Source organism: Eschrichtius robustus, chromosome 10, assembly GCF_028021215.1.
Source record: "Eschrichtius robustus isolate mEscRob2 chromosome 10, mEscRob2.pri, whole genome shotgun sequence".
In the NCBI taxonomy this organism is placed as follows: Eukaryota; Metazoa; Chordata; class Mammalia; order Artiodactyla; family Eschrichtiidae; genus Eschrichtius; species Eschrichtius robustus.
The window spans coordinates 12223448-12238034 of NC_090833.1; the positions used below are offsets into that span (position 1 = coordinate 12223448).

The 14587-nt window shown below is 34.0% G+C and overlaps 1 protein-coding gene across 5 annotated transcripts in view; it reads right to left on the minus strand.

Moving 5' to 3' along the window:
- The window catches only part of RABGAP1 (RAB GTPase activating protein 1), a 159167-nt gene that overhangs the window by 86882 nt on the left and 57698 nt on the right, over positions 1 to 14587 (minus strand). For all 5 annotated transcript variants that reach the window (XM_068552086.1, XM_068552084.1, XM_068552082.1 and 2 more), the window contains exons 7-11: positions 13653 to 13763; positions 13203 to 13269; positions 12427 to 12529; positions 11622 to 11791; positions 868 to 1042 (exon numbers count right to left, since the gene is read on the minus strand). In XM_068552086.1, the coding sequence (XP_068408187.1) occupies positions 868 to 1042; positions 11622 to 11791; positions 12427 to 12529; positions 13203 to 13269; positions 13653 to 13763 (626 nt within the window). The remainder of the gene's footprint in view (positions 1 to 867; positions 1043 to 11621; positions 11792 to 12426; positions 12530 to 13202; positions 13270 to 13652; positions 13764 to 14587) is intronic.

Here is a 14587-nt window from a genome sequence, read left to right on the forward strand (position 1 = left end):
TACAGGGAACAACAGAAAGTGGAAAGTAAGAGCTTGCTCTAAACTTGAAAAAAGGACATATAATCATGGATATGTATTTCTTTTAACCCAATCAGACATTCCTGCCACCTCCATGCTTTTGTTAATGTAATTTCTTAGCCAGAAGTGCCCAAACCAGCCCCTTTATCCCTGAATTCTCCTTGCACTTTAAAAGTTCCAGCTAAAAAACTATTCATGGTGCTCCACCACATACTCCACAATGAGAAATGAATTCTCGTCTACGAATTTTCTAAAACACTTCTTGTGAAGCTCACATAGATACATGCCTCATATGACCTCTCATAATCAGCTTGCTTTTGCCCTTAAAAATAAAGCTCTGGTACAAAATTATAAATTGGAAAATGCCTCCCAAACTTTCACTTTTCCTGTGTTCCTTCCCTTCATATCTCACTTGTATACTGCATCTTTTAACACAGATTGATAGAATAGTTTACAGATATAACCATAAAAAAAAAAAGAGGAAAAAATAAAGAACTGGTTGATTCCTAATATTTATCAGTGTGAAAATCCAATAATGTATAAATCAGTTGAGATGGGAACATTTATTGAGGTGGAAGCTGTGTCAAATTTGCTCTAAAAATGTGCTATATTAATACACTAAGCTAGCAGACTGATTATTTAAAAAAGCACTAATTATAAATCTCATTTTTTTCTAACTTGGTTACAATTACCTTAAAGAAAGTCCTATGTTAATCACTTTTTAATCTCCCACAGTCCTTTTAAAAGAATTCAAAATACTATGTCACTTTATCAATTCCCTGATAAAACTGTAAAGGTCTGTATGGTCTGCCACCCCAAAACAGAAATTAAGCTCTCCCTACAATTTACCTTCCTCTTCATCGTCTTCTGGAGGAGAAGGTATCATTGAACTCTGAGATCCGGACTGTGGCAGGCGAATTGAGGGACTGGCTGTAGTTTTCCTCCTCTCTCTCTCTGATTCACTTTCCAAGCAAACAACTTCGTATAAAGTGTCAGTATTGTTCTTTCTCTCCTTTTGCTTTATCTTGAAGATGAAAATACATTATTTATCAAGGGATAAAACATTTTTTTAATTGAGCACTACTTCTGATGTCATACAGGATATGAGAATAGAAAGGTATTACTTTAAATATCTAAACAAAATGTAACCTTTTCTAAATAGAAAAATATATGTTTAGACTTAGGAAAAGGTAAATAGGATATTTACTGAGCAGGGCTCTAGTTCTGCAATTTTATTTACTGTATTCAGACTGTATCATCAAACATCCAACTACCAATATTTAGTAAGTGTGAACTAAAAAGTTAACCGTTCTGCAGCTCCCCAATTACTTTGTTTTGTTCAAGGTTTCCTACATAAAACTATACATGAAAAAAATGTTTTAGAAATATTCTAAAACATAAAGTTTAGAACTAAGAAAGTCTTATCTCCATGCCCCTCCCCCCCAAATCCTTTCGCTTAATTATAACAGAATAGGGAACTTTTCTTCAACTGAAAGCTACAACTGGGGGTGGGAGGAGAGGTAAGTGACAGAAAAGAGATTAATAGAACAAATAAAATTTTTGATAGCTCAAACTGTTTTATATTCTGGGTTTATCTTAAGACAAGCACTTAACAGTTTAAATTGACCTAAATTAAAAATTAAGGGACTTCCCTGGCGGCGCAGTGGTTAAGAATCCACCTGCCAATGCAGGGGACACGGGTTTGAGCCCAGGTCCGGGAAGATCCCACATGCCGCAGAGCAACTAAGCTCGTGTACCACAACTACTGAGCCTGTGCTCTAGAGCCTGTGTGCCACAACTACAGAAGCCCGACTGCCTAGAGCCCATGCTCCACAACAAGAGAAACCACCGCAATGAGAAGCCCATGCATCACAACAAAGAGTAGCCCCTGCTTGCCATAACTAGAGAAAGCCCGTGCACAGCAATGAAGACCCAACGCGGCCAAAAATAAATAAATAAATAAACTAAAAAAAAATTTTTTTAAAAGGGCTTAAAATAAAAAATTAAGAGTAGGGAATGTAACATTTTACCAGTACAATATTTAAATATATTCACATTCCATATTAGAGTCAGTTTAAGGAGGAGGAAAAAAGTGAAATACAGAGCAGGAGGACAAGACAGAACTACAGGAAAAGATACAGAGACAACTAGAATAGAAAGGTAGCAACACCGAAGAGAAAGATATACATGGATAAAGTAAAAATACAGAAGAGGGGGAGCAATAAGAGGTTCGTTAGGTACAGAAATACCAGGCAGAGACCAGATTTTGTCATCCTAATGTTCATTTGGGTTCTTAAGAAAAACTACCGCAATCCTGGAAGGCTTAGGTAGTGGCAACATGTCCTTTCAATATCATCCTGAAGCACTGTTTAATATAGTAGTTGGCAAACTTTTCTGTAAAGGGCCAAAAAGTAAGTATTCTAGGCTATGTGGGCCAGTAGTCTCTGCTGCAACTACTCAACTCTGCCATTATGGTGCAAAAGCAGCCATAGACAGTGAGTGTGGCTGTGTTTCAAAAGCATTTTATAAAAGCAAGTGCCAGGCCAGATTTGACACACAGACCCAGATGTGCTGACTTTAACATGTCCACCAAAGAATTATTTAATTTTCTAGGTGAATAAATGACTGAATTACTTATTATTAATTAAAGGACCCAGACTCTGTCAAGTTACATATTAATCTGTAGGCTTGTGTCCAATAGCTATGCAAATGATTTCCGTCTAATAGAAAAGATAACCCAAAGGTTACCTATAGGACGTTAACCAGTTTTGTTTCTAACCCAGCAATCTTGTTCTAACATTCTTTTTTTTTTTTTTAAAGAAAGGACTATACAAACTCAAGTTTCTCAAATACTTAGAACCAGTTTTACCATCTTACTGGCTGCCTCACTACCTAATGAATTAAATTAAATCTTTGACATATGTTCATTCTAAATTTGTAATTATGATTTTTAATTTCAAATATGCTTTGATAGGGAACAGGGTTTACTTTTGTTTTAAATTACTCTCTAAAACATTAGTTAATTGCTATCTGGAACATTTCAAAGATCAACATAACTCTTTACCTTTAAAATTTTTTCTCAGAAACTATATGAATGTAATAACCATTGCACTTCACCTAGAAACTCCTCTTTGAGTGACAGTCACCAGAGCACTACTGCCCTTTTGAAGTCAGATAAATATGGAGTCAAGAAGTGGACCCTGCCTGTAAGTCAAGAACTCCAGCTATTAAAAATGTTGTTCATTGTTGAAGCTGGGTAATAGTACATGGGGTTCATTATATTATTCTTTTTATTTCTGTGTACGTTTGAATTTTCTATAATAAAAAGCTTTCAAAAAGCACTCTTAAAAGACCAAAAAAAAAAAAAAGTAGACATGAATAAGTGGAACGATATCACAAGTTCTTGGAAAAGATGACTCTATATTAATATCACAAAGATTTCAATTCTCCCCAATAAAAATACCAATAATTTTCTTCCAGAGCTACAAAGGTTGAATCTAAAGTTTATGTAAAAATAAACAATCAAGAATACTTAGCAAAACCCAGAAAAAGAAGAACAGCTGAGGAGGAAAGTTAGCCCTACCAAATATAAAAACATAACGTCTATGTAATTAAAACAGTGTGGTATCAGTGAATGAGTAACATAAAGATCAATCAAAAAGAACATAAAAACCAAAAGAGTTCTAAATACATATGAAAATCTGATATATGATAAAGGTGGCATCTCAAATCACTGGGGGAAAAGTTAGACTTTGCAATGAATGGTATTGGGACAAGTGGATGGTCATTTGAAAAAAAACTTTAAATCAGATCCATACCTTACACTATATAACAGAATAAGATACTAATAAATTAGAGATATAAATAAAAGTAGTCAAATGAAACCATGTAAGTAATATTAGAAAATGTATAAATTCCTTTATTACTTGAGAGTAGGGAAAGCATTTCTAATTATGACCCCAAATCCAGAAGCTTTAAAGGAGAAACTTGATAAATTCAAGTATAGAAGAAAGAAACTGTGTGGCAAAAAAAGCCCAAAGACTCATCATAATTTAGGTCATAGGACAAGTGATAAACCAGGAGAAATATTTGCAAATTATATCTCAAAGGGTTACTCTCTTTGATTTCATAAAGAACTTTTAAAAATTAAGAGGAAATGGCCAAAACCAAAGAGCAAAAAATATGAAGAGACAATTCACAGAAAAGGAAAGAAAAATCACCCCTACACATCTGGAAAAAAAAATGCTTGTTTTCATTCATCAGAGGATAAATTAAAACTACCATCAGATCCTTACGTTTGACAACGCACTCTGATAAGCCTCTGGAGAAACAGGTACTCTCATACTTGCTAATCTCTACGATTACAACCTTTACAGAGGGGAACATGGCAAATAGAACAAAATTACAAATGCAAAATTACCTCATGTGCCAGTAATTCCACCAATAGGTATCTACTCTAAGATGCACTTTCATAAAATCAAAAAAATACACGCACAAAGTGCTATACTGCAACATTATTTAGAATAGCAAATGCTTGGGAAAAAATCCAAGTATTAATCAATAAAGGACTAGTTGAAAGAAGCGTGATTTATCCAAACAACAAAGTAGTATGCAGTCGTTAATAAGAATGAGGAAGATCTCTATAAACTTACATGGAATGATCACCAGGATATATTAAGATAAAAAAGCAAGGTGCAGAAAAATATATATAGTATGCTAGTTTTTGTTTAAAAGGGAGTTAAAAAATACATAGAAGTATTTTATTATTTTCACAAAAAGAAACACTGGAAAGATAACCTAGAAACCAATAATAATGGTTACCTATAGGGTTGGGGAAAGGGAGATATGAATGAAACCAAGACCTAAGAGTATACATTTTTATATAATTTTGACTTTTGTAGCATGTAAGTATTTTAAATATTCAAAAAATAAATTAAACCAAAAAGGAAAATACCCCAAGCCCCCAAATCAAAAATATGAAAACAAATAAATCTAACTATATGTCAAATGGTAACAGAACTACAACGAAAAGAAAATATTCTAGCTAACTTTTGAACAGTACTGATTTTACTGAATATAATCTTACTAGAACACGTTCAAAGGACAAAAAGAGGTTCCACAAAATCTTAAACTTCACTCAACAGTTTTAATATTAATTGCAATACTGATTTTTTGAATGAATGGGAAATTAATGGGAATTTAAAACTATAGTCAAATAATTTCATATTATATACCTGTATTTTTTACATACACAGAATGAGAAACATGAAAAAATACACAGGTATTGCAGTTATATTAATAGCTATTTCTCCCCCAAATTTGTTTAAGCATCTGTGGAAAAGGTCGAATACACTAAATATTTTGGAAACTTTTTCATTTAGATGTTTACATTTCTAAAGTATATACTGATTTTAAAATATGGGTTTTATTTCCAATTGAAAGAAACGTGTATAACATAAGTTGTACATAAATTGCAGTGTGACATTATGTGTATTTTAGAAATGGTGCAAGTTTATTAACTGATGTTTAATTATCCTCATCAGTTAACTGTATTAAATTAAAATATGTTTGTCCTCACTGGAATTTTAAACAACTGAAATTTATGTTTTGTAAGCCCATATAATAGTACCTTTTCTCAACAGACATTTTACAAGTCTATAAAATTTTGTTATAAATTTACCAGGAGCAATAAAATAAACATCACTCATTAAGGGTGTTTCCTACAATACTGATATTTTTTAACTCTTTGATAAAGTAAGATAAAGCAAATAAATTTATTATTATTATTATTTAAATATTCAATATTAATAAACATATACATGTATAAGAAAAGAAAAAACCCTGTAATGTTTAATTACTATTAAAAATATGTGAATGAACTCAACTGATTCAGGCAGGGATCATCAACGAATGCTAAAACCATTAGTTAGAAAGGTGCTGAGGAAAAGGATATTTGGAAGTTGCCAAAGTACCACCTCAAAGATGATCTGCTAAATGCAAAAAGAAAAATCTACTTTTACAAAGGAGAAATCCAGTAGTCACCATCTTAACCAAGTGATCATACTTCCCAGGAATAGTTGAACCTGTGCCTCCTGATTTAGCAGTTGAAGAGCTCTGGTACAGAAAGCATTTTCTATCTTGAGAGGTACAGTGGTGTACTGCATACATGTGACTGTGCCTGTGTGTACACACACGTACACACACACACACACACACACACAGCAAATACACAAAGAGATAGAAGCTCGGGTTTCCAGTACGGATGGTTATACAAATTACTTGTCTATATGACACTGGCCACATCACTTAGTCTTTCAGACATTAGCTGCTTCATTTATAAAATTTTATTTATAAAATAAAATAAAACATTTTAAGACCCCTACAGTGTCTTTAGCAATGAAAATTCTATAATTCTATAATTTTAAGAATTTAAGAATGATTAGTTGGTCTTTTATTCACTTTATGTTACTGTTGGAAAATCTAGTCTTTAGACCATTTCCTCTTCTTTCATTCCCCACTAATTTTAAAAGTTTCTCTAATATGGTGCCATCTTAATATAGGAATCCCCACAGTTGGGAAGGCTTCCAGGCTAAAAAGGAGTTACTGAGTCACCAGATAATTTTAGTGAAAGGAAAAAGAATCAATTTTTAAATATGTATTTTTAATAACATTTCTATAATTGTTTTCCCATACATCAGCAATAAACAGAAACTATATACTGAATATTTTAAAAATTTGGCCTGTAGCAGTGCTTCCTTTTCTGTCTAATGAGAACTGCAAAGAGGTTAAAATTTTAAATTATGCTTAATTTGACTTAAGTAAATCCCAAAAATACTCTTACAGAAATAAACACGAAAGAAGGATGTTTCTTTGGGAAGAACCCTGGCTGAGACTCTTAGAAGGCTTAGGTATGAATCTTGCTCACACAATATCCCATAAAATCTATTTTACATCTTTGGATCTATAAAATGTAAACACTATCCTCACTGGATCACTATGAAAATTACATAAGACAGGAAAAGTGAAAGTAGCTAGTCGAGTGATTGCCACAGGAGGGCCTCAGTTAGTGGTAACTGCTATTAATTTTTAAAGCCATGAACGTAAAAGAGGAAATAAATAAACTTAGTTTATTGTGTTGCAAGGGATGAGAATTAACAGTGCCCTAAGTGCACTAAGACAAAAAAAAAAACTGTTCAAATTCTTCATACTGCCTCTCTCCTTTCCCCCTGACTACCCCTCACACCCACCCCAAGACATACAAATAAGGAGAAAAATGAGACATTATTCTCAGGAATTCCCTGCCCTCCTCCCAGCTTCCACATATAAACTTCAGCTTTTTGCAAAGAAAATACTGACAACTCAGCCTAGGTTTAGCTTGTAACTTTAACAGAGAGTCTAGAATAGTCTATCAGGCTATGTCTCAGGCATACATCTGTTTTTGGCTAGTCTACCCTGACAAGTCATTTGTTAGCCTAATTAGATACATTATTCTAAATCAAACCACAGAAGAAATATTCCTGTAAACCCATGCAATCTTTGAATCACGGCTGTATAACATAAGACCTCAAGGGAAAAGCAAGATCAGGGTAATCTTACTTATGTTCACTGAGATAAGATTAAAGAAACAGAATTCTAATTAAAGAGAATTTTTTTTACATACAAATCTATACTAAAAAATATTATACAATTAATTTGTTTGCTAACTCTTACTCTAGAAACTATTAAGAATCATTTCCACCCATTCCCTAAACTTGTAAAATAATGCTTGTAAATTGGTTTTCTTTCTGAAGCCTTCTTCCCCTGGAGCTAATCCACTAAATAATCGATGCTGTTCTGATTTCATGACTTAAGTGTTTTTGCTGTCCCACTGACGTCCCTCTCAATAATAATAGCTAAAATGCATGAAGAACATACTATGTGCTAGGAACTATTCCAAGTACGTTGTACAGTTTCTCACTTAATGTCACAATAACACTATGAGGAAGATTCTATCACTGCCATTTCACAGCTGAGTAAACTGAGGCTGAGAGAGTTGAAGGAACTTGCTCAAAGTCATAAAACTAGTCAATGGGAAGATCCATGTACTCTGACTCAAAAGCCAAGTTCTAGATGATAATCCTACGCTAATCCTTTGCTCCTGTCAGAGTGAAGAACTGGGAGAACAATGCTAGGAAACCCATATTTACTTTGTCTCTTAAGATAACACTGAAAAGAAATCTCTATTCCTGTTCTGCTTGCTACCTTTTTCTAACTATAACCAAAAGGGCTAACTTGGACACACTGGAACTAAAATATTTATTGCTACAGAAAAGTATATTCAAGTAAATCCACATACAACACTATAATCTTGTATAATGGAATTTCAGAGTTACATGAAATAAAATTAATTCATAAATATGTATTAAGAACTATCATGTTCTATTTGCTTGGGATAAATCAGTGAACAAGTCAGATTAGAAATACTGCCTTAGTAGAGGTTTCTTATATGAAAAATAGGTAATAATCAAAATAAAAAGAAGTACATTTTGCAGTATGTTGGAAACTAACACCCCTGTAAAAAAAATTAAAAATATATCAGTGGGGGGGCTTCCCTGGTGGTGCAGTGGTTGAGAATCTGCCTGCTAATGCAGGGGACATGGGTTCGAGCCCTGGTCTGGGAAGATCCCACATGCCACGGAGCAACTAGGCCCGTGAGCCACAACTACTGAGCCTGCGCGTCTGGAGCCTGTGCTCCGCAAGAAGAGAGGCCACGATAGTGAGAGGCTCGCGCACCGCGATGAAGAGTGGCCCCCACTTGCCACAACTAGAGAAAGTCCTGGCACAGAAACGAAGACCCAACACAGCCAAAAATAAATAAATAAATAAATTAATTAAAAAAACAATCAATGGGGAGGGAATCAGCAGTACCAGTGGATAATCAGGCAAACTGCAGTGTTAAATGGGGGTGGTCATGAGTTGCTAAAAAGTAAATCTAAGCAAAGACCTGAAGAAGATGAGGACTTGAAGGAGGTGAATAATAGCAAGTGGGATCCAGGGGAAGAGAATTTTAGGTAGAAGGAACAGTTGATAGCAAAGGCCCTAAGAGCATGGTTAGAGCAGAGGAAGCAAGTAAGAAGTAAAAGAGAGGAATTCGTTTATAACGTTAATAGGCAGCAGATCAGATAGGGTCTTACAACCTACTAGAAGGACTTAGGACTTTATGGAGTGAAATAGGATTGGAGAATTTTGAGCAGAAAGATGACGTGATTTGATGTTAGGCTGCTATACTGAGAATATATCAAAAGGTGACAAAAATAGAAATAGGGAGATGAGTGAAAAGGCTACTCCAATAATCCAGGTGAAAACAATGATTCAGATGAAGTTAATGTAATCTAGGTGGTAAGAAGTAGTCAGCTTCTAGATATGTTTTAAAAGAAAACAGAATTTCTTGACAGACTGGATATGGGGTGTGAAAAATAAGAGCCAAATTCTTGGCCTAAGCAACTACTAGAAGGTGCCCATAAACTGAGATGGTAAGGACAGGTAGGTAGAGCATTTTAGGCTGAAGGCTGAAGTGAAAGGCTAAGTGAAAGAGGGGTATTTAAGGAGGAGGGAGTTAATCATCTATATCAAATGCTCCTGACACGTCACTAAGACAAAGACTCAGACTGACCACTGGATTTAGCAATTTAGGTCACTATGAACTTGATTACTTTCAAGGAGTTTTGATACAAAGGAAGGCAAAGAAAGGAACAATAAGTAGAGGGGCAACCGGGGCCAAAAAAAAAAAAGCTAAAAGAAGGGAACAGAAATTTTATCTGCTGCCCACCACAGGAAAGACAGAGTATAGCGTTTGACTTTGACCAAATTAACTGATACATTTTTTTTTAAATATTTATTTATTTATTTATTTATTTTTATGGCTGTGTTGGGTCTTCGTTTCTGTGCGAGGGCCTTCTCTAGTTGCGGCAAGCGGGGGCCACCCTTCATCGCAGCGCGCGGGCCTCTCACCATCGCGGCCTCTCCCGTTGCGGAGCACAGGCTCCAGACGCGCAGGCCCAGCAATTGTGGCTCACGGGCCCAGCCGCTCCGCGGTACGTGGGATCCTCCCAGACCAGGGCTCGAACCCGTGTCCCCTGCATTAGCAGGCAGACTCTCAACCACTGCGCCACTAGGGAAGCCCCTGATACATTTTTTTTTAAAAAACTCAGTACTCAGAAGACCATAACACAGTCTCTGCAGTCTAGCATTTAAAGTGTCTAATATATAATCCCAAATTACTAGACAAAGAAACATGAAAATGTGGCTCACTAGACATTAGATTTAGCAGCCCAAGATTTTTAAAGTAACTATATTACAATTATGCTCAAGAATATAAAAGAAGATCTGCTTAAAATAAAGATCAAAGAGGCAATCTCACAAGAAACAGAAATTATTAAAAAAAGAACCAAATGGACATTCCAGGAAAAAAAACAAGATCTGAAATTTTTAAAAAACTCATTGAATGGGGTTAACAACAGATTGGAGATGATGAAAGAAAGAGTCAAGTGAACTTTAAGATAGGTCAACAGAGAGTATCCTATCTGAAGAAAAAACCAAAAAATATTTGGAAAAATAAATAGAGCCCCAGAGATCTGTGCAATAGTATCAAAAGGTCAAAAGTATGTATGACTGGAATCCCTTAAGGAGAGAGAAGAGAGATGGAGCAGGGAAAAAAGTTGGAAGAAATAATGGGTAAGAATTTCCCCCAAAATGGTAAAAAAAAAACCAAAAACCCATAAATTTAAAAATTCATGAAGCCCAGCTAATCTCAAGACAAACAGAAGGAAAAACCAAACCTAAGCACACCATAGGTAAAGGTCTAAAAACGAAAGATAAAAAATAATATCAAAAGCAGCCAGAGAAAATGACCCATTACAAAGAGGAACAACAATATAAATGCATGCTGACTTCTCACCGAAAACAATGAGAGGGACTTCCCTGGAGGTACAGTGGATAAGACTCCGTGCTCCCAATGCAGGGGGCCAGGGTTTGATCCCTGGTCAGGAAACTAGATCCCACATGCATGCCCCAATTAAGAGTTCACATGCCACAACTAAGGAGCCTGCATGCCACAACTAAGGAGCCAGCCTGATGCAACTAAGACCCAGTGCAACCAAATAAATAAATTAAAAAAAAAAAAAAGAACATACTTACTTTAAAAAAAAAAAAAATGAGAACCACAAGACTGTGGGATGACATCTTTAAGTGCTGAAAGTAAAAAAACCGTCAATCCCGAACCCTATACCCAGTGAAAATATCCTACTGGAATAAAAGTGAAATAAAGACTTTCAGATAAAGAAATCTAAGAGTTATGTCTCTAACAGATCTCCACTAAAAGAAATCCTAAAAGAAGTTCTTCAGGTTAAAGGCAAGTGAGACTAGATGGAAACTTGGTTCTTCAGGAAGAAGTTAAGAGCAACAAAAAGATAAATATGTGGGTAAAAATAAAAGACAGTTTTCCTCTTACTATATTTAAAATACACATAACTAAAGATCTAATTGACAGCATGGATTAATGATAAATCAGCCTCAGAAGTAATTTCTCTTATTTCCCCATCTATATTTATAGAAAAGTACAGTACCTGTTTTAGTTTCAAAAAGAAATTTTCAGTAGTACTACGTTTGCTGAAGGGCCAGAATAATCTTTCATTAGGTGAGCAAACTCGGACTTTTGTCTCTAGGAGAAAGCGAACAGGCTCCTGCACTTCTGTTATTACTAAATCAACAGCTGTGGTCATAAACAGCACTTTATCTAGGGAGAGAGAAGGCAGAAGCAAACTTTTTCAATGGAAATATATTTGCTCATATGATTAATGTAAAAGTAATTACTTTTATTACAAACTTTAAATGACATTCAGGAAGAGTATGAAACATCTTGAAAAGGGTTGTTTATGCATAGCATATCTGAAAAGCTACACAAGAAACTGGTCAGAGTGGTGCTTTTTAGGGTGGGACACTGGGAACTGTGGTAAACTTTTGCTTTTCCCTAGATACATTTGAATTTTTAACTATATGTGCATATATTACCTCTCCACAAAAACAAGTAATATTTAGAAGCCTGTAAATAAATCAATTAAATATAAATGTAAATTAAAAATAAAATAAAATAAATATTTAGAAGCCTGTAAATAAAAAAATAATAATATATTTTTAAAAAGTACATAAATAGAAAAGGAAGCAGGAAAAGGAAAAAATGAAGAAAGGAGAGGGAGGAAAAAATACTTTGTTTACTGGTCAAATTTAATAGTTAACTCAAAAAACTGGTCAAATTCCTTGGTTTCATCAGAAGTAAGTAAACACTAAATATTTATCAAATAAGTAGTGCTAAGATTTCGGTATCTTCTCGGGACTAAAATTTCTGTTCATGATGTCAGCAATCTGCATCACCTTTAGGAGTTTCTTCATTTACAATTTGAAAATGTGGGGATTTTGGATTCCAGCTCCCAGTAATAACATAGGACTTTCCATCTGAACTTTTGCCCATAGATTCCTAAAGAGTAAAAACAACATTAATGCAAAAAAAAAAAACAAACCCCACACACACACAACCGCTAACCGCCATTCTGCTGCCTTTAAAAAAAATAGAAGTTACAAAAATATAAGAATATGAAAGAGAATCATATATATATAAAAGTTAGGAGTATATACAAATGATTACAGTTAAAATTAAAGATGTGCCAATTATTTATGTAACTGCTCCTGAAAAGTTATACATAAAGTAAATGCTTGCAAATCATATCAAATTGTACAGACACTAGGGAAATTTACTACCTAAACCTATGTTGAATTCTTCTGTCAAGTGAGTAATTACTACATAAATTTAGTTATGAAAATAAAGGTTTTCATATAATAGCAACAATATGAACACCACCTACTTTTATAAAGCTCATGATAGTTTGCAAATAACTCTCACAAAATGTCTCCTTTGATTCCCACATCAACCTTACATGATAAACAAGAATTATTCACTGTTACACAATCAAGAAACTGAGACAGACTAAGTAGCTCTAAGGTCAAACTAGTAAACAGCAAGTAGGAAATAAGGAAATTCCCTTATCTTTGTTTATTGCTTCATAAATGTGCTTTTACATTAGATTTGGTGAAACAACTTTTATAGAGGAAATAGTGTATAAACTTAAAAAAAAAAAAAAAGCAATCCTTACCAAATCTAACAAGTGCATGTCACTATTTCGTACATCTTTTCCTGGGCTAAGGAGAAGACCAAAACACCTGCAAAAAAAGAACTGACATAAATTTGGAAAAAAGACTACAGAAAGATGTTTAAATTAGATCACTTAAAAACAATTCTTATTGATAGAAAAAAGGACATTAAAATTATCAATAAAATAGCATTACCAAAATCATCTTTATTTCTTTGAGATAAACAAATTTTATGTTTGCCTTGTATTATCACATAGTTGAGATCAACATATTAGCTGAAGATTTATGAGAGATAATTCAAAATGAATGAAGTATTCACTTTAATGAACAAAAGAATTCCTCAGGGAACAAAATATTTTGCAAATACATTTTTGAATACAGTATATGACTGCTCCACTAGACTGACAAAAACTAAAATTTATATTTAAGCCAAACTTACTAAAAATGTTTACCTTTCAATGGCAAGTTCCTTATTAGTTGTTTGTTGCACATAGATGACAATCTTTTTATCAATTCCTTGGCGTAGTTTAAAGCACTGTCTGTCTTTATCTTTAGGAACTGCACTGTAGAACAACATGTTTCATTAATTTTGCAAAGCACTTTCTCGTAACATACACCAGAACAATTTTTGTTATGATTTGAAAATCAGGCACTGAAAAGAATCAGATTTAACTCTTTTCTATGCCTGGTATTCAAATCATAACAGATATTTAAAAATCATCATCTGCCTCTTGATATGAAAATATCATCATTACTGTATGTAATCCACTAAACCATTATAGAAACCATTTATAAAAGCTACAAAACCACTCTTATGACCCCTAAAACGTGGCTTTAGTTTTTTCTTTTTTGTTGCTGTGAAAATTAAATTAGATATTTATAAAGCTCCAAGGCACTCAAAAAATGTTAGTTTTTTTCACTTTCTATTTAGTCACTGTTTTTCACAAATAAATTATTCATGCCTTATTTGTTTAAATATATAATGACGAAAAGATACTTAATTATATAGATCCTTTGAATTCCAAAACAAGGTGCTTTCAAAAAACAAGAAATGAGGAAGATATAGCCAACAGTAAGCTGTTGCCTAATTCTTCCCTTAAGCAGCAATAACCTTACTGTAAGCATGTGTAATAACTATAAAAATAACATTAATGATGCAGTTAAACATCACCTTAAGAAAACAGTTGAGAATATTCTCTAAATGACAGTTTACCAAAATAATCCCCTGGTCTCCCACTCACCACTTTCTCTAGCTCCTTTGTTCTTAAAGGCGGACATCTGCTTACAGCAATCAGCCAATATACAGCAAATCTAAACTGTGCCTTATTAGTGTACAACTTTAAGATAATAGCAATAGAACCATTAGAAGATAATATAAAAGGCTACA